Source organism: Rhododendron vialii, chromosome 2a, assembly GCF_030253575.1.
Source record: "Rhododendron vialii isolate Sample 1 chromosome 2a, ASM3025357v1".
Taxonomy (NCBI): Eukaryota; Viridiplantae; Streptophyta; class Magnoliopsida; order Ericales; family Ericaceae; genus Rhododendron; species Rhododendron vialii.
This window is the reverse complement of record NC_080558.1, coordinates 3072577-3092610: the sequence shown is the minus strand read 5'-3', so window position 1 is coordinate 3092610 and position 20034 is coordinate 3072577. Positions and strand designations below refer to the sequence as shown.

Sequence of the window (20034 nt, the reverse complement as noted above, 5' to 3'; positions counted from 1 at the left end):
TTGAAAATATCGTTTAAAAAAACTCATTAAGATCTATAAAAAAAGATCCATATTGCATATAAATAGTATTAGCAATTAAAAATTATAATTATTTTTTTTTCCGCAACTTCCTCTCCGTTGCGGAGACATTTTGTATACTGTTTGTACGTACCAATAAATTGACGGCGTACTTTACGCGGCCAAACATCTATAAATACTCCTTAAACCCTTAAACCCTTGCAAAAATCACCAACGCTGACCTTTGCACTATTCAGAGAGAGAAATCTAAGATCTAAATCCTTCTTCACATTGCTTTCTCTAACAGAACAGTTCCCTTTTGCTACCTTTTCTCTCTTCCATTTCCACACAAACGTCAAAAATCACTTTTTTTTTGTGTTTTTGAAAACATGTTTTCACCACTCCAAGCTAGCTTGGATAACTTGGAGAGATCCATGCTTGTTCTTCCCACCAACATGCTCACTGAACCCAACCAAAAGCGATGGCACATGGCATTCGCTGCCATCTACTGCTCGAGGGCCTTCTCCACCACCCCCTTGAAAAAATCCAAAAAGAAATCCCTTGTCTCATCAACCAGAGTTGTTATCGATGTTTTCGAACCGCACCCCTGCTTTCCGAAGATCGATCATTCGATCCTTGTCGGAATCGTGAAGCAAAAAAACCTGGACCAGCTTGGGAAGTATGACGGGGTCGAGGGACTGGCTTGCAGTCTTGAAACAAATTTGGAGAACGGGATTAGCGGGGACTTAGAGGATGTTTCTCGACGAAGCGAAGCGTTTGGATCGAATACTTACCGAAGGCCGCCCGCGAAAAGTTTGTTGTATTTCGTGTGGGAGGCCTTGAGAGATCCCACCATTTTGATACTTTTAGTATGTGCTGCACTTTCACTTGGATTTGGCATCAAGGAACATGGTCTGAAAGATGGATGGTACGTATTGCTTGAGGTTTAAGATTCTTAGTTTTCTGGTTTGTTTCATTAGATTCTTAGCATTGGTCAAATTAGTGATGAATTTATTTTTTCGTCACCAATATACTCATTTAGTGACAAAATTAAATTTCGTCACCACTTTTCTCGTTACCAAAAATACTTTTTTTTTTTTGTAGTGTGATCTTGCAAATAATTTCAGTTTTTGTTTTTTCGGCTTACATTAGGAACATCTATACTAAAACCCCCTCCCACTCCATTCAAAAGCGAGCAATGTTAGAACATCATTTTAAAACATACATTGGAAAGGACCCCGTACGCATGCAAATGTGTCTAGAGTTATGTTCGTAGACCTTTTGTAAACAAAGGCGTTAATTTCCGCTCTTTACCATACAACCATTAGGCCCAGTGTCCCCGGTTTCATATTAGTTTATAAGAAGACAAGACTACTTCATAGAAGATCAATCAAAACGTGACTCTCAAGTCTTCTACAATATACAGAGCATGTCCCTTGTTCATCTGAAAAGTATTGGTAAGACTATTAAAGACTTTTGAGAGCTTTTATTTACTTTCTGACCCACTTTTATGTATCTTCTCCAAGACAAAAAAAAAAAAAAAAAAAAAGGATAAAAAAAAGAGAAAGAAAAAGGATTGCATGCTTTTCTTTTTGAAAGTAAAATCATCCCATTAATAAACTTTAAGTATATGAAGATAACTTCAAGGCCGGCTTATTGTTCTTCTAAATAAGCCACTTGGCTTATTTTTTTGTCTTTATTTAAATTTTTTTCGCATTTGTTAATTTTTTTTGTCAATTTTTTGGAGATTATTGCTTCTTCATGATAAGAGGAATCTAAAAAGTGAAAAACTACGATCGAAATCCAATTTTTTTGAATAAAGACAAAAAAATTGGCTTATTGGCTTATTTTTGTCTTTATTAAAAAAAAAGGTTTCGATGGTAATTTTTTACTTTTTAGATTCCTCTCGTCATGAGGAAGTAATAATCCCCAAAAAATTGACGAAAAACTAACAAATGCGAAAAAAAATTGAATAAGGACAAAAAAATAAGCCAAGTGACATATTTAAAAGAACAACTCAGTTGCTCTAGTATGAGCAGCGAGAACAAATAAAGGCAAAATCAGCCAAGGCCGATTGCAGAAGCAAGCTTGCCCTGGTTCAAATAGAGGAATGTGAAAATTAGTTCTTACATTTGTTTGTGTCAATTCAAATAAAGGACCTTTCTACTATTTGCGCACACTAAAATTCGTGACACACGTATGTACGACTTAATCTCTTTCATTTATGCACATTACTATACATTATAGATTATTATTTTTATGAGTACTATTCACCATATTTTGGCAATTGTTGTATAATGGCTCTATGTCTGTTACCCTATTGTGCTACGTGGAGACATCAGGCATGTTTGATTGACGAGTTTCTTTATCCAAATTATGTTCCACAATCTTAATTTGTTCAAAAAGGAGACATAGTACATCTTTACAACATCAATTTTTCGTGTCTCTCTCATCGTTCCCGCAACACGCTATCTTTCAATTATTTTTCTTGAAGAAAAATTTCATTTTTTGCTAATTCATAACATCCACTATAATATCCTAACAGGTACGACGGAGGAAGCATATTTGTTGCAGTCTTTCTGGTCATAGCAGTCTCAGCACTGAGCAACTTCAGGCAGAACAGACAGTTCGTCAAGTTATCCAAAGTAAGCAACAACATCCAAGTCGACGTCGTGAGAAACGGAAGGCGGCAACAAGTTTCCATTTTCGAGATCGTCGTGGGAGACGTCGTTTGCTTGAAGATTGGTGATCAAGTTCCAGCCGATGGGTTGTTCATTGACGGGCACTCGTTGCTAGTAGATGAATCCAGCATGACAGGGGAAAGCGACCACGTTGAAGTTGATCTTACACAGAATCCATTCTTGTTCTCTGGCACCAAGGTACTCGCAATTGATTAAGATTGAAGCCTTCCATCTTATTTTAGTCAAGTCCACTTCGTTAACAATTTTAAAAGCTTAAACTGCCCCACAAAAATTTTTGCTATTATAACCTGACAAAAAATTTTAAACTGCCTCAACGAGATTCAAACACCAGATACGATATAAATTCTCAAAACATTCTCTTCTCTAATATATGCAAAGTCTTACCTCGTGGATTACAATTTACAAAGCAAAAGCGCAAAGATCATTACATATCTACTCTTTTTGATTAATCTCTTGATTTAATTATTTGTTTCGATTACTAAGTAAAATTAGTTGGATACTTGGATATGAGTATAATTTTTGACTCCACTAATTAAAAATCTTGGCTCCGCCCCTGATGACACGTCTTGACTTGAAATCATATTTTACTAAACAACATAACTGTGTTCCGAACTTCCAACTACAATGAAGAGCTCTTAAAGAGCAAGGACAAAAGCAAATTTATCAAAAAAAATTGACTTGGATATGTGCTATGGTACATCCAGAATGAATTAATGGACTAAATTTACAGGACAGATAGGTATTATGTCATAACCTCCCTGCAGGGAAAGTGAGTATAAATTTCTTATAGCGATTTATTGTGACTCTAATTAGCGTCACAACAATTTTTGGTTATCATGATACACGAGAAATTTTTGGCTAACTTGTTTTGGATGGCCACGATTTAGAGGCCGAAAAAGAGGAAAGAGAGTGCTCGAATTCTCCATGATTAGTCTAAGATACTTTGAATACAATTCAACGACTTAATAAGTCTCTGAATTTCCAACAGGTAGCTGATGGGTTTGGTCGGATGTTAGTCACCTCAGTCGGAATGAACACAACATGGGGAGAAATGATGAGCACAATCAGCAACGACTCCAACGAACAAACCCCTCTACAATCCAGGCTCAACACACTCACCTCATCCATCGGGAAAGTCGGTTTACTCGTCGCTTTCCTGGTCCTCGTTGTCTTACTCATCCGGTACTTCACCGGAAACACAAAAGATGAAAATGGGAACACAGAGTACACCGGCAGCAAGACCAAAGCCGACGACATCATAAACTCTGTCGTAGCAATCATAGCTGCTGCTGTGACTATAGTGGTTGTCGCGATTCCAGAAGGGTTGCCTCTGGCTGTGACTCTCACTCTGGCTTATTCGATGAAGCGGATGATGAGTGACAACGCCATGGTTCGCAAACTCTCTGCTTGCGAAACAATGGGTTCGGCTACCACTATTTGCACGGACAAAACTGGAACCCTCACACTTAACCAGATGAAGGTGACAAAATTCTGGCTTGGCCAGGACTTTGTAAATGAAAATGGTTCCTCTTCTCTCGCAACCAGTGTTGTTGAATTACTCCACCAGGGTGTTGGTTTGAACACGACTGGTTCGGTTTACAAGTCCATTTCAGGGTCCGAATTTGAGTTCTCTGGTAGCCCTACAGAAAAGGCGATTCTTTCTTGGGCTATTTTGGAACTGAACTTGGATATGGAGGGACTCAAGCAGAGTTGTGAGATTGTACATGTTGAAGCATTCAACTCGACAAAGAAAAGAAGTGGCGTTTTGATGAGGAAGAAGGGTGAAAATACAACGAATGTGCACTGGAAAGGGGCAGCAGAGATGGTACTGGCAATGTGCTCGAATTACTACGATGTCTCTGGAAACATCAAGGTTTTGGATGATTTTGAAAGGAAGAAATTTGATCAAATAATCCAAGGTATGGCTGCTAGTAGCCTACGATGTATCGCATTCGCCCACAAGCAAGTTCCAGAACAAGAAAATGAAGAAGGAAAAATTCATATGGAGGAAAACTGTTTAACCCTTTTGGGGCTAGTTGGTTTGAAGGATCCGTGTCGCCCGGGTGCGAAAAAAGCCGTGGAAGAGTGTCAATATGCAGGAGTGAACGTGAAAATGATCACGGGCGACAATATTTTCACGGCTAGAGCAATAGCAACCGAATGTGGGATACTCAAGCCCAACCAGGACATGGAAAGTGGAGCAGTGGTAGAAGGGGTGGAATTTAGGAACTACACACCGGAGGAACGAATGGAGAAGGTCGACAAAATCTGCGTGATGGCGAGATCTTCTCCATTCGACAAACTCCTAATGGTGCAATGCCTGAGACAAAAAGCGCACGTGGTGGCGGTCACTGGGGATGGAACCAACGACGCGCCAGCACTGAAAGAAGCCGATATAGGCCTTTCGATGGGGATACAGGGGACTGAAGTGGCAAAAGAAAGCTCCGACATTGTCATTTTAGACGACAATTTCGGGTCCGTGGCCACTGTTTTAAGGTGGGGGAGATGTGTTTACACCAACATTCAGAAGTTCATTCAGTTCCAGCTCACTGTGAATGTCGCTGCCCTTGTCATAAACTTTGTCGCCGCGGTTTCTGCCGGAGAGGTCCCACTTTCCGCGGTTCAATTGTTATGGGTTAACTTGATTATGGACACATTGGGAGCATTGGCTTTAGCTACTGAAAAACCCACAAAGGAGCTAATGGAGAAACCACCAGTGGGAAGAACAAAGCCTCTCATAACCAACGTTATGTGGAGGAACTTGCTCTCTCAGGCAGCTTATCAAATCGCGATCTTGCTTACGTTACAATTCAAAGGCGAAGCGATCCTCAACGTGAGCTCGAAAGTCAACGACACCATGATCTTCAATGTCTTCGTGCTGTGTCAAGTGTTCAACGAATTCAACGCAAGGAAACTCGAGAAGAAGAATGTGTTTGAGGGAATTCACAAGAGCAAGTTGTTTTTGGTGATTGTTGGGGTGACGATTGTGCTTCAGGTGGTGATGGTGGAGTTCTTGAAGAAATTTGCGGATACGGAGAGGTTGAATTGGTGGCAGTGGGGAGTTTGCGTTGGATTTGCTTCAGTTTCTTGGCCTATTGGATGGACTGTCAAATGGATTCCTGTTCCAGAAAAGCCATTTTTCAGCTATCTCAAATTGGGGAATTCAAAAGCTGTGATCAATTAGGTTTTTGGTTATGTTGTAGACTCATAGTTAAACCAAACCAAATCAAATCGAGCCTTATATCGTCGGGGTCGGTAGTTTTTCTTAGGGGAGTTCAAATTCTTTGATGTGTAAAGAATTGGTTTATTTTATATATAGAACAATAAATCTCTTTGTTATGGAACTGGAGAAATAATAAATCGTACTCCCTCCGTCCCTTTTTAAGTGTCCTGCTTCGTAACTCCAACTTATTAAAAAGACATCATCATTACACCTTTCACATAACTTTTTCCTCCACTTTCCCTACTTATCCATTATCATTACACTTTTACTCACTAACTTTTCAAAATGAAATCTACTTTTAGGGACAAAATAGACAATGCACCAACTTTTACCCCTCTAACTTTACAAAATGGATACTTATTAAGGGACAGTCCAAAATGAAATACTGGACACAAAAAAAGGAACGGAGGGAGTACAACATATTATTATGAAGAAATGATTTGGTTTCAGTATCAGCTCTAGTATTTATTGGAATATTTATCATAGCATCTTTTCCTTACTCTTTACAACAATAGCAGTCTATGTTTCTTACTTGGATAGAAAGTTAGAAATTTGAAATCAAGAGCGTAAGGCCCCGTTCCGTTAAGGTTGTTATTTTTCCGCTTTACGAAACATGTCATTCTTTTCACTTGGATATGCCTATTTTGTTAAAAGTAGGAAAGTTTGTTGAAATATTGAGCTTTGAATGATGCTGGACCCGTTTTTCATCTTCCAAATTGGTATTTTTATAAATGAAAAACAAACTGCTTCAGGTCTGAATCAGATTTCCCACTTTCACCATGCATAGACAAGTGTCCCATGTTGGTCCTCCTTTGTTTACGTTGGCGGTTACAAGCGGTTACAGAAGTTGAGCTTGATCATGGGGCACCAAAAGGTAGTTATTTAACATCCCACTCCTTAAATACAAGCAAATGGGGCCATTTAACTATTCAAATGCGATTCAAAAAAAAAAAAAAAAACTATTCAAATGGCCTTTCAATATTCTTTCGGAAAAACGTGTACCCAACTTCCCCTTTTCGTGGGATGAGGCTTCCAAAGGCAAGATTATTCGGTGCATCTCACTTCACTTGGATTTTAATAAATTTGACCTTATTTCAAATCACAAAATTAGTGTAGCCCATTAATTTTTAGCCCGAAAAAACAATGAATATCGGGCCAATTTAATTAATACTTAATTAAATAGCCCTCTAGCGCTGATCTGAGGTTTGGTACCAAAAACGGGTATAAACAATTGTTTGACTTAAAGAAAAAAAAGAATAAACAACGCGAGAGATAAATTATTCACGGCTCCGCACAATCTCGCCCGCCTATTACGACAATCGAAATTGATTTGTAATCCGAATCGCCCAAAGTACCTTTGGACGCACAAAATTGGGCTCCTCCATAAAGCTCAGTTCACGGAGCCGTCCGTAAAAAAAGTTTTCCTGATACAACACTCCGTTGCTTATGTCGGCAACCGAACTTTCCAAAAGAAAAGGATTTCACGAAATTGGATTGAGCAATGAGCTAGGAAAGTGCTTTCATCTGTCCCACTCTACTTTTACCTTTTCGAGGAAATGATTTGGCGGGTGTGATACGTCAACACGCGTCATACGCGGATCAGCGTACGTACATTCCCCTACTTATGTCTGTGGCACTCTTTCTATAAATACCCACAGGAGATGCAGATACCATCGCAACTCATCACATTTGCAGTAGTTTAATTTAGAGAGAGAGAGAGAGAGAGAGATGGCACATGGTATTCTCTACCATCTATTGTTCAAGGGCCTTCTCCTCCCGTGTTCACTCAAACAGAGTTGTTATCAAGATCATGGAGCCGCACCCCCATTTTCCCACAATTGATCGACCAGTCCTCACCCATGTCGTGAAGAAGAGAAATCTGGGCCAGCTTGGGAAATATAATGGAGTTGAGGGTCTTGCTTCTCATCTGAAAACAAACTTGGATGGTGGGATTGATGGAGATGCTGAGGATGTCTCGCGACGAAACCAAGCGTTTGGATAGAATACTTGCCCAAGCCTGCCTGCCAATAATCTCTTCTATTTTGTGTTCCAGGCTCTGAGAAATCCCACTGCTTTGATACTTCTAGTATTTGCAGCACTTTCACTTGGATTTGGCATCAAGGAAAATGGCTTGGGAGAAGGATGGTACGTATTATTGAAGGTTTAAGATTCTTTGTTTTCTGGCCTATAATTTGTTCCTTCGAAAATCTATCTAAATCCTAATAGGTATGATGGAGGAAGCATAGTTGTTGCAGTCCTTCCAGGCATAGCAATCGCCGCAATACGCAACTTCAGGAAAAACAAACAGCTTGTCAAGTTATCTAGAGAAATCAGCAAAATCCAATTCGACGTCGTGAGAAGCAGAAGGCGGCAGCAAGTTTCCATTTTCGATATTGTTGTAGGAGATGTTTACTTGGAGATCGGAGACCAAGTTCCAGCCGACGGATTGTTCATCGACGGGCACTCGATGCTAGTAGAAGAATCAAGCATAACTAGAGAAAGCAACCATGTAGAAGTTGATCTTTACACAGAATCCATTCTTGTTATCTGGCACCAAGGTATTCCAAATTTTGTAAGATCGAAGCCTTCCATGACACATAGCCTAAAATCCTTCGGAGTATGAATTTCCAACAGGTAACTGATGGGTGTGGTCGAATGCTAGTCACCTCAATCGGAATGAACACAACCTGGGGAGAAAGCTTGAGCACAATCAGCATGGACTCCAATGAACAAACCCCTCTAAAATTTCGACTCAAGAAACTCACTCATTACTCAAAAAAGTTGGTTTATCCATTGCGTTCTGAGTCTTTGTCATCTTACTAATCGAGTACTTCACCGGAAACACAAAGGACGAGAACTGGAACACAGAGTACAATGGCAGCAAAACCAAAGCCAGCAACATCATAAACTCTGCTGTCGCAATCATAGCTGCTGCTGTAACTGTAGTGGACGTCGCAATCCCAGAAAGGTTGCCCTTGGCTGTGACTCTAACTTTAGCTTATTCGAGGAGGCAGATGATGAGTGATCATGCCATGATTCGCAAGCTCTCCGCTTGCGAAACAATTGGTTCGGCTACCACTATTTGCACGGACAAAACCGGAATGCTTACTCTTAACCAAATGAAGGTAACAGAGTTCTGGCTTGGCCAGGATTCTATTAGCGAAAACAGTTCCTCTTCTATTGCAAGCAGTGTAGTTGAATTACTCCACCAAGGTATCGGTTTGAACTAGGGGTGGCAAATTGAACCCAGACCCATTAACAAACCCAGACCCATCAACTAGAAAATAGACCCAACCCAACCCATTTATTAGTTGGATAAGAATGGGTTCAAACCCAACTAACCCAGTATTAGTTGGGTCATAATTGGGCATCAATTGGGTCAACTTAAATGACCCAATGGGCAATGAAAGTAACCCACCAAATTTCATCTCTTAATTGGTCTCTTTTCCAAACCCAAACCCATCAATTGGTTTCTTTTCCCTCTCTCTCTCCCCCCTGCCCCCCCCCCCCCCCCCCCCCCCCTCTCTCTCTCTCTCTCTCTCTCCCCCGCTGGTCTCTTTCCCCCCCCCCCCTCTCTCTCTCTCGACCCCCCCCGCGCCTCTCTCTCTCTCGCCCCCCCCCCCCCCCCCCGCGCCTCTCTCTCTCTCTCTCTCTCTCTCTCTCCCTCCCCCGCGCCTCTCTTTTCCCTCTCTCTCTCTCTCCCCCCGCCCCCCTTCTCTCTTTCTCTCTCTCTCTCCCCCGCTGGTCCAAATTAAAAATCAATTGTGACCGGTAACAATTATTTTGACCAGTCAAAATTGAAAACACATCTCATTCATTAATTGCGCGAATGGACCCGTGAAATTGTGCTCCGCCATGAATAAATTTCTCTCATGGTAGTCCCGCAAAGGGTTTGGATTAAAAAATTGACTTATTTTTTTTGTTCTTATTCAAATTTTTTTTTCATTTTTTTTGTTTTTTGTCATCTTTTTGTGACTTATTAATTTGTTTTGATGAGAGGAATCGGAAAAGTAAAAAAATTTGATCGAAACTTAGAATTTTTTGAATAAAGACAAAAAAAAATCAATAAGACAAAAAAAATTACTTATTATCGTCTTTTTGAAAAAATTTATGAGTTTCGATCATAATTTTTTTTTACTTTTCTAATTTTTCAATCATAATTTTTAGTATATATGTAATTGGGTTAATGGGCGGGTCGGGTTTGCTTTAAAATAAATGGGTCGGGTTGGGTATGGATAATTAGACTCATAGTTAATGGATCTAAATGGGTCAATGACCCATTAAAGACCCAACCCACTAACAACTTACCCAATTTGACCCAAACCCGCCCGTTTGCCACCCCTAGTTTGAACACAACTGGTTTGGTTTGTAAGACCGTTTCAGGGTATGAGTTTGGGTTCTCTGGCAGCCCAACAGAAAAGGCGATTCTTTCTTGGGCTGTTTCAAAACTGAACTTGGATATGGACGGACTTAAGCAGAGTTGTGAGATTGTACATGTTGAAGCATTCAACTCAACGAAGAAAAGAAGTGGTGTTTTGATGAGGAAGAAAGGTGAAAACACGATGAATGTGCACTGGAAAGGGTCAGCAGAGATGGTACTGGCAATGTGCTCGAATTACTTCGATGTCTCTGGAAACATCAAGGTTTTAAATGATTTTGAAAGGAAGTGTAATGGACCAAACCAAATGGCCTGAGCCCATTGGCAAGTGGGCTGGGACCGAGGCCGAGACCAAGAATGATGGCCGCACGGAGTTCTGAGTTTGGCTACAACTAAGGTTCGGAAATGGACTATGTCACCTCCGAACCATTGCCCAACCCAGCGGAATATCTTCTGGGTTCGGCCACCTGCGGACGAGACGACTCGGTTTATGTCAAGGTTATGCGGTAACCCAAGTGAGTGTTATTCGGGCTCGGCCACCTTCAGGAAGGTAGTTCCATTGTTGGGTTCTCTTCATGGGTCGCCTACTAGGCTTGGCAAAGTGAGGAGATCAACCAGTCACGTGCTCTCTCACGAGTTGAAACAGTTACACCAAAGGATAACGACGAGCGCACATGGGGGTACCAGCTCACACCAAAACGGTTACCAGATCTACTCGGTGATGTCATGATGGCATCACACGGCTCGTGCAAGGCACATGATCGTACTTGGAGAGCAAGCCAATGAGACTCTATAAATACTGAAGGATCACAACCCTAAGAGGTAGACATCACTCAATCCCTAAACCCTAGTCTCTGGCTTTATTCTCTGCACATTCTCATCCTCTCGCCTAAGAGCCTTGCCGGGCAACCCTGGCCAGGTCTTAGTCGTGTGTTCACTGTGCGGGTTAAGGTGAAAAGGCTAGGCGACCCTAGCACTAGCAAAGGAAGGATTCTGATCAAGGATCACGGGCCACACAGGAAGAAATTTGATCAAATAATCCAAGGTATGGCTGCTAGTAGCCTACGGTGCATTGCTTTTGCACACCAGCAAGTTCCAAACAAGAAAAGGAAAAATCCATTTAGAGGAAAACTGTTTAGCACTTTTGGGGCTAGTTGGTTTGAAGGATCCGTGTCGCCCAGGTGTGAAAAAAGCCGTGGAAGAGTGTCAATACGCGGGAGTGAACGTGAAAATGATCACCGGCGACAAAATTTTCACGGCTAGAGCAATAGCAACCGAATGTGGGATACTCAAGCCTAACCAGGACATGAAAAGTGGAGCAGTGGTAGAAGGGGTGGAATTCAGGAACTACACACCGGAGGAACGGATGGAGAAGGTCGACCAAATCCCCAAATCTACGTGATGGCGAGATCTTCTCCAGTCGACAAACTCCTAATGGTACAGTGCTTGAGGCAAAAAGGGCACATGGTAGCGGTAACTGGGGATGGAAACGATGACACAGCAGCACTAAAAAAAGCCAACATAGGCCTTTCAATTGGAATAGAGGGGACCGCCGAAGTGGCGAAAGAGAGCTCCGACATTGTCATCTTAGACGACAATTTCGAGTCTATGGCCACTGTTTTAAGGTTGGGGAGATGTGTTTATACCAACATTCAGAAATTCATTCAATTTCAGCTCACTGTGAACGTTGCTGCCCTTGTCATCAACTTTGTGGTGGCGATTTCAGCCGGAGAGGTCCCGCTTTCTGCCCTCCAATTGTTATGGCTCAACTTGATTATGGACACTTTGGGTGCTTTAGCTTTAGCCACTGGAAAGCCCACAAATGAGCTAATGGAGAAACCACCAGTGGGTCAAACAAAGCCACTTATGACCAACATTATGTGGAGGAACCTACTCTGCCAGGCCTTTTACCAAACTGCCGTGATGCTTACCTTACAATTCAAAGGCTAAACGATTTTCAAAGTGAGTTCGGAAGTCAATGACACTATGATCTTCAAGGCTTTCGTACTGTGTCAAGTGTTCAACGAATTCAACGCAAGGAAACTTGATAAGAAGAATGTGTTTGAAGGAATTCATAAGAGTAAGTGGTTTTTGGTGATTGTTGGGGTGACGATTGTGCTTCAGGTGGTGATGGTGGAGTTCTTGAGGAATTTTGCGGATACGGAAAGGTTGACTTGGTGGCAGTGGGGAGTTTGTATTGGGTTTGCTTCAGTTTCTTGGCCACTTGGGTGGGTTGTCAAGTGGATTCCTGTTCCCGAGAAACTGTTTCATTTAGGAGAGGGGGTTGTGCCTCCGGAGTTAGATCTGGCCTCCACCACCAACTCCGGCGACGAGGGTCCACCCCTACCTCAAACATCTTTCTGTTCGATGCCGTTGGAGTTAGATCCGGCATCCCCCACCAACTCCGGTGAGGAGGTTCTACTCCTCCCTTATACAACTTTCCCTTTGATGCCATTGGAGTTATGTTCGGAAAGACGAAGTGTGTCCCGCAACTTTGGAGTCTATTCAGACGACAAAGCAACAGAGATGACAAAGCAACAGAGGTGAGGAGGTTCTACTCCTCCCTTATACAACTTTCCCTTTGATGCCATTGGAGTTTTGTTCGGAAAGACGAAGTGTGTCCCGCAACTTTGGAGTCTATTCAGACGACAAAGCAACAGAGCTACCGGGACCGCCACTCGATGGTGAAAAAGGAATAGGAGGTTCTTTTTTTCTCTCTGTTTTAGTGTTATGTTCTCCTCTCTCTTTGTGGATTGTTTTCTCCTTTTACGTAGCTTTTTGCATCTTTCTAGGATAGTGTTTTTTCTTTCTTTTTTGTCTTTATGAATTCCATTTGTGTTGGTTTTCATTGGGTACTCATTTGTTGGGATCTCTGGCTTCTCTTACTTAACTGGGAGTACTATTTCAGAATTTTATTTCATGTTCTGCTTGCCCTATGTTATTTGTGTCTCTGCTTTTTAGCCTAAGAGGTTGCTGCTTGGCATTGGGATTTGGGAGTGAAATGTCCTATGTTAACCCTAAATCTGTCTACAAGATCAGTTAGGTCTTTGGTATTATTAGATCAAAAACCTCATGGGTATCTGGTATCTCACGTGTGTTGGCAGTTTTCTTGTAAGCAGAGTATGTTCAGAAAAGATCTGGATTAACCTGGTCAATGAGGCGGTCCTCTGAGTGATCTCCAGATCTAGTGTTCCACTATGAATTACATCTACCCAAACAACAAGAGGAAAAACGACCGAAGAACAGGAGAACAAGATATATATCACTCAACATATCCCCGTAAAAGCACTATCAAAATATGATACAGTGCACAATTTCAAGCTGCCATCTTTGGAGCTCTAATGACAGCTACAAGGACAAATCTGCCTCATGATTTATTCAAGAGCTGGACGCTGAATCTTAACGTACCTTTGAACAAATAACCCAATGGAGAGTGAATATAGTCTTTAGTTTCTCCCAAACTGTAACATAATCATACAGCAAATCATTCTAAGCAGGCACAGGTGTAGCGACTTTGCCATTACCGGTGGGAGCCAAACTGTTGTAGTATTCTACCAACACCTTCCAACCACTGGGACACATAAACCCATCCGGAGGGTTCTCTCCGCTCTTTGCTAGCGCTCGCATCTGTGGGGTATTCAAGCAACCAATCAGTTGAGTAATAGAGTCTACATGTAACACCACCAATGTAGTGCACTTCTTTTCTTTTTCAGTTAGGTTGATTCATCAAAATGAAAGCTATGTTTGCATGGTCAGATTTGAAGTGAAGGGTTACCTTAATCAAAATGGAGGAAGATTACCTACTGGATGTAGACTGATAATTATTAAGTAGATGATTGCACACAGATAGAAAAGATGCATTTTGCTGAAATTCATGCAAAGTAAAGGTAGATTACTAAGGTAGAGAGATTCAACTAACTCTAGTCGAAGTCATTTCAAATTAGACAATCTAAATCTCTGCAATCCATTTTGAAATGGAGACTTACAAATGATTTAGTGGATACAAATACAAAGTGAATAAGTGATGCAAAATCCATTAGTTTCAAACCTGTAAATCCAAAGGCAGCCCAAGGCATTTCCATGGAACCAATTTTTGTTTTTTGATGTGTTTTAGCCACTTTCAGATAGAAAAATAAGTTGGTGCTACTACGAGTCAGAAAGTACCTTTGTGCCTGAAATGAACAGAAAGTCCTGAGACCTTGAGGGATCAAAGAATGCCATCTTACCCCGAGTCTTGTCATATGCAGCCACCTGCAGTTGTACATAACATCAATGAATAGCAGAGGTCTCACTAATTTGAAGGACAAGTGCAATCCCTTGTGTGTTTCCAGTAATTTAGCGCGAACCCCACTGCTTTTAAAAGTTGGCTTTTCGAGGTCTTTTATGCTGAAAAAGCAGCTAAGTTGAAAACTCTAAAAGTGAAACTAAATTCCCATAGGGCTATTGAAGTACAATATTTTTCAAGTGTCAATCAAATACCGAAAAATAAAAGTTTGATATTTGTTTTCTAAAAAAATATTGTACATCGAAACAAACAGAGCTTTAGTTCTAACATTTGTTTGTGTCAATTCAAATAAAGGACCATTCTACAACTTGCACACACTAAAATTCGTGACACACGGTACGCCTTAATCTCTCTCATTTATGCACATTACTATACATTATAGATGATTATCCAAGTTATGTAACGTCTCTATGTTTGTCACCCATCGTGCTACGTGGAGACATTAGACATGTTTGATTGACGAGTTGCTTTATCCAAGTTATGTTCCACTATCTTAAGCCTTTCAAAAAAAATGTTACACTATCTAACTTGTTAAAAAAGGAGACAGAGTACATCTTTACAACATCAAATTTTTGTCTCTCTCATTGATCCCACCACACGCTGTCTTTCACTTATTTTTCTTAGAGAAAGTTTTCATTTTTGTGCTAATACATAAACATCTACTCTAAATCCTAACAAGTACGACGGAGGAAGCATTTTTGTTGCAGTCCTTTTGGTCATAGCAGTCTCAGCACTAAGCAACTTTAGGCAGAACAGACAGTTCATCAAGTTATCCAAAGTAAGCAACAACATCCAAGTCGACGTCGTGAGAAATGGAAGGCGGCAACAAGTTTCCATTTTCAAGATCGTCGTGGGAGACGTCGTTTGCTTGAAGATTGGTCATCAAGTTCCGGCCTATGGGTTGTTCATTGACGGGCACTCATTGCTAGTAGATGAATCCAGCATGACAGGGGAAAGTGACCACGTTGAAGTTGATCTTACACAGAATCCATTCTTGTTCTCTGGCACCAAGGTACTCGAAATTGATTAAGAATGAAGCCTTCCATCTTATTTTAGTCAAATCCACTTCGTTAACAATTTTAAAAGCTTAAACTGCCCCACAAAAAATTTTGCTATTTTAACCCGGCAAAAAATTTTAAACTGCACCAACGAGATTCAAACACCAGATACGATATAAATTCTCAAGCATTCTCTTCTCCTCATGAGTTGAGAGCATTACAGATGAGATTATGATGCATTGTTTCCAATATATGGAAAGTCTTACCTCGTGGATTACAAAGCAAAAGCGCAAAGATCATTACATATCTACTCTTTTTGATTAACCTCTTGATTTAATTATTTGTTTCGATTACTAAGTAAAATTAGTCGGATATGAGTATAATTTTTGACTCCACTAATTAAAAATCTTGGTTCCGCCCCTGATGACACATCTTTACTTTAAATTGTCTTTAACTAAACAACATAACTGTGTTCTAAACTTCCAACTACAATGAAGAGCTGTTGCTCTACTTAAAGAGAAAGGACAAAAACACAAATTTATCCACAAAAAAAAAAAAAAAAAAAATTGACTTGGATATGTGCTATGGTTCATCCAGAATGAATTAGTGGACTAGAATTACATGACATATAGGTATTATCTCTGTGTTTGTTTGGATCGTGACTCTAATCGGCCTCACAACTATTTGCATATCTCTAATTTCACTATATTTTGCCTCAAAGTATTGCTAGTTTCCTGTTCATAGATCATGCAACATCTGTGTTATATATATATATATCCCAACAAGACACGGGTTTGTAGTGGGAAGTGTGTGTATGTGTACTGGCCTTGTGTAAGAAAAGATGGTTATCATGAGACACGAGAAATTTTTGGTTAACGTGTTTTTGACGGCTAGGATTTAGAGGTCTAGAAAGAGGAGAGAGAGTGATCGGCTGAGTAGGAAAGAGAGTGCTCAGATTCTCCATGATTAGTCTAAGATACTTTGTGTACAATTCAACAACTTAATTAGTCCCTGAATTTCCAACAGGTAGCTGATGGGTTTGGTCGGATGTTAGTCACCTCAGTCGGAATGAACACAACATGGGGAGAAATGATGAGCACAATCAGCAACGACTCCAACGAAGAAACCCCGCTACAATCCAGGCTCAACACACTCACCTCCTCCATCGGGAAAGTCGGTTTACTCGTCGCTTTCCTGGTCCTCGTCGTCTTACTCATCCGGTACTTCACCGGAAACACACAAGATGAAAATGGGAACACAGAGTACACCGGCAGCAAGACCAAAGCAGACGACATCATAAACTCTGTCGTAGCAATCATAGCTGCTGCGGTGACTATAGTGGTCGTCGCAATTCCAGAAGGGTTGCCTCTGGCTGTGACTCTCACTCTGGCTTATTCGATGAAGCGGATGATGAGTGACAACGCCATGGTTCGCAAGCTCTCTGCTTGCGAAACAATGGATTCGGCTACCACTATTTGCACTGACAAAACCGGAACCCTCACACTTAACCAGATGAAGGTGACAAAATTCTGGCTTGGCCAGGACTTTGTAAATGAAAATGGTTCCTCTTCTCTTGCAACCAGTGTTGTTGAATTACTCCACCAAGGTGTTGGCTTGAACACGACTGGTTCGGTTTACAAGTCCATTTCAGGGTCCGAATTTGAGTTCTCTGGTAGCCCTACGGAAAAGGCAATTCTTTCTTGGGCTGTTTTGGAACTGAACTTGGATATGGAGGGACTCAATCAGAGTTGTGAGATTGTACATGTTGAAGCATTCAACTCGACGAAGAAAAGAAGTGGTGTTTTGATGAGGAAGAAGGGTGAAAACACGACGAATGTGCACTGGAAAGGGGCAGCAGAGATGGTACTGGCAATGTGCTCGAATTACTACGATGTCTCTGGAAACATCAAGGTTTTGGATGATTTTGAAAGGAAGAAATTTGATCAAATAATCCAAGGTATGGCTGCTAGTATTTGCCCACAAGCAAGTTCCAGAAAAAGAAAATGAAGAGGGAAAAATCCATATAGAGGAAAACTGTTTAACCCTTTTGGGGCTAGTTGGTTTGAAGGATCCATGCCGCCCGGGTGTGAAAAAAGCCGTGGAAGAGTGTCAATATGCAGGAGTGAACGTGAAAATGATCACAGGTGACAATATTTTCACGGCTAGAGCGATAGCAACCGAATGTGGGATACTCAAGACTAACCAGGACATGAAAAGTGGAGCAGTGGTAGAAGGGGTGGAATTCAGGAACTACACACCGGAGGAACGAATGGAGAAGGTCGACAAAATCTGCGTGATGGCGAGATCGTCTCCATTTGACAAACTCTTAATGGTGCAATGCCTGAGACAAAAAGGGCACGTTGTGGCGGTTACTGGGGATGGAACCAACGATGCGCCAGCACTGAAAGAAGCCGATATAGGCCTTTCGATGGGGATACAGGGGACCAAAGTGGCGAAAGAGAGCTCCGACATTGTCATTTTGGACGACAATTTTGGGTCCGTGGCCACTGTTTTAAGGTGGGGGAGACGTGTTTACACCAACATTCAGAAGTTCATTCAGTTCCAGCTCACTGTGAATGTTGCTGCCCTCGTCATCAACTTTGTCGCCGCGGTCTCAGCTGGAGAGGTCCCACTTTCCGCTGTTCAATTGTTATGGGTTAACTTGATTATGGACACATTGGGAGCATTGGCTTTAGCCACTGAAAAAACCCTCAAAGGAGCTGATGGAGAAACCACCAGTGGGTCGAACAAAGCCTCTCATAACCAACGTTATGTGGAGGAACTTACTCTCTCAGGCAGCTTATCAAATCGCGGTCCTACTTACGTTACAATTCAAAGGCGAAGCTATCTTCAATGTGAGCTCGAAAGTCAATGACACCATGATCTTCAATGTCTTCGTGCTGTGTCAAGTGTTTAACGAATTCAACGCGAGGAAACTCGAGAAGAAGAATGTGTTTGAAGGAATCCACAAGAGTAAGTTGTTTTTGGTGATTGTTTGGGTGACGATTGTGCTTCAGGTGGTGATGGTGGAGTTCTTGAAGAAATTTGCGGATACGGAGAGGTTGAATTGGTGGCAGTGGGGAGTTTGTGTTGGGTTTGCTTCAGTTTCTTGGCCCATTGGATGGACTGTCAAATGGATTCCTGCTCCAGAGAAGCCATTTCTCAGCTATCTCAAATTGGGGAATTCAGAAGCTGTGTGAATAAGATCAGTTAGGTTTTTGTTGTTTGATTATGTCATAGGTGTCGGTAGTTTTTCTAAGGGGAGTTCAAGTTCTTTGATGCGTAAAGAATTGGTTTATTTTATCAGTACTCTAAAACTCGGAAATACTCGGCGAGTACTCGCTACTCGTTGCCTGGTCGAGGCGACTAAGGCCTAGTTTTCGGGCATTACTGGAGAAATAATACATCTCTTTGTTATGGAACTGGAGAAATAATAAATGGTACAACATATTATTAAGAAATGACTTTGTTCCAGTATCAGCTATGTACGTAATATTTATTGGAACATTTATCGTAGCATCTTTTCCTTATTCTTTACAACAATAGCAGTCTATGTTTCCGACTTGGATAGAAACTAGAAACCTAGAGCACGGTAAGGTCCCGTTCCGCGAAGGTTCTTATTTTTTCTTTTGACTCGCAACTGTGGTATACAAGCAACCAAACAGATGTATACTATTGTCCACCTGGAACAACACCAATGAATTGAGTGCACTTCTTTTCTTTTGACCCTGCATGCCCCAAGGTCGGTTCGCCAATGTGTGGAGTGGATCAGGTTGCTGGGGCACCTTGACCGTCACGTGGTACCACATTACCACCAAATAATTTTTGAAAGATCACCTTCTGGATGAAAATTGACGCATATGAAATAGTTGAGTACTGAACATTGATATTCGATGGTTGACTTGTATTATGTACCTACAATTTTCTAGGATGCGTCCCGATAACCATATCTAAAGAGGCCCAAAGAGGTTTTCATCGCAAAAAAAAAAGGTACTCCATCCGTCTCGCAAGGTTAGTTCACTGTAAAAAAAAAGTGTAATTTTAGATATAAGCGATTTAGAAGTATGTTTTTTGTTTTCCATATTTATAAAAAAAATCTTCTTCAAATTGGTCTTTAAATATATTCCAAAGATATTTCAAAGTCTGTTATCTTTTATCTTTATACCATTGACTTCCCTGTTCTTCCAAAATTTTTGATTTTTAGTCGTTACGTCTTTTTTGAATTCTTCGTTTAAACTCACAAGTCACAATATACTATCTGGTTTCATCATTCGTTTGATGAGGGGAGTTCAAAAATTTACTACCAAAAGTATTATAAAAAAAAATCACACCAAAGACGAAAAATTGTTAGAACAAATTGAAAAACCAAAAAACTGAGGCACAAAACTAACAAACGTGATTTTTTTAGTATAGACAAAACAAGAAAAAGTGCTTAGCGGAACGCCACCTAG

At 41.0% G+C, this 20034-nt stretch overlaps 2 protein-coding genes and 2 pseudogenes across 2 annotated transcripts in view; all 4 read left to right on the top strand.

Moving 5' to 3' along the window:
* The window catches only part of LOC131316779 (putative calcium-transporting ATPase 13, plasma membrane-type), a 116960-nt gene extending 110900 nt beyond the window's left edge, over window positions 1-6060 (top strand). Inside the window, exon 5 of the mRNA XM_058346227.1 lies at window positions 5911-6060. The gene's annotated coding sequence lies outside the window, so the exon portion shown is untranslated. The remainder of the gene's footprint in view (window positions 1-5910) is intronic.
* Window positions 314-5979, top strand: LOC131316777 (putative calcium-transporting ATPase 13, plasma membrane-type). The gene is made up of 3 exons (XM_058346222.1): window positions 314-925; window positions 2543-2876; window positions 3688-5979. Exons 1-3 carry the CDS (start codon window positions 387-389, stop codon window positions 5881-5883), a joined length of 3069 nt encoding a protein of 1022 aa, XP_058202205.1. The 5' UTR covers window positions 314-386; the 3' UTR covers window positions 5884-5979.
* Window positions 6061-7652: 1592 nt separating the features above from the next.
* On the top strand, window positions 7653-13236 carry LOC131316797 (putative calcium-transporting ATPase 13, plasma membrane-type; annotated as a pseudogene).
* Window positions 13237-14514: 1278 nt separating this feature from the next.
* On the top strand, window positions 14515-19058 carry LOC131316972 (putative calcium-transporting ATPase 13, plasma membrane-type; annotated as a pseudogene).
* Window positions 19059-20034: the final 976 nt, after the last annotated feature.

Excerpts from the sequence above, each read along its gene's own strand:
- LOC131316777 (XM_058346222.1), top strand. The coding sequence starts at position 387 with ATGTTTTCACCACTCCAAGCTAGCTTGGATAACTTGGAGAGATCCATG. Across the intron at positions 926-2,542 it reads CATGGTCTGAAAGATGGATG|GTACGACGGAGGAAGCATAT; the intron begins GTACGTATTGCT and ends ATATCCTAACAG. Across the intron at positions 2,877-3,687 it reads TCTTGTTCTCTGGCACCAAG|GTAGCTGATGGGTTTGGTCG; the intron begins GTACTCGCAATT and ends AATTTCCAACAG.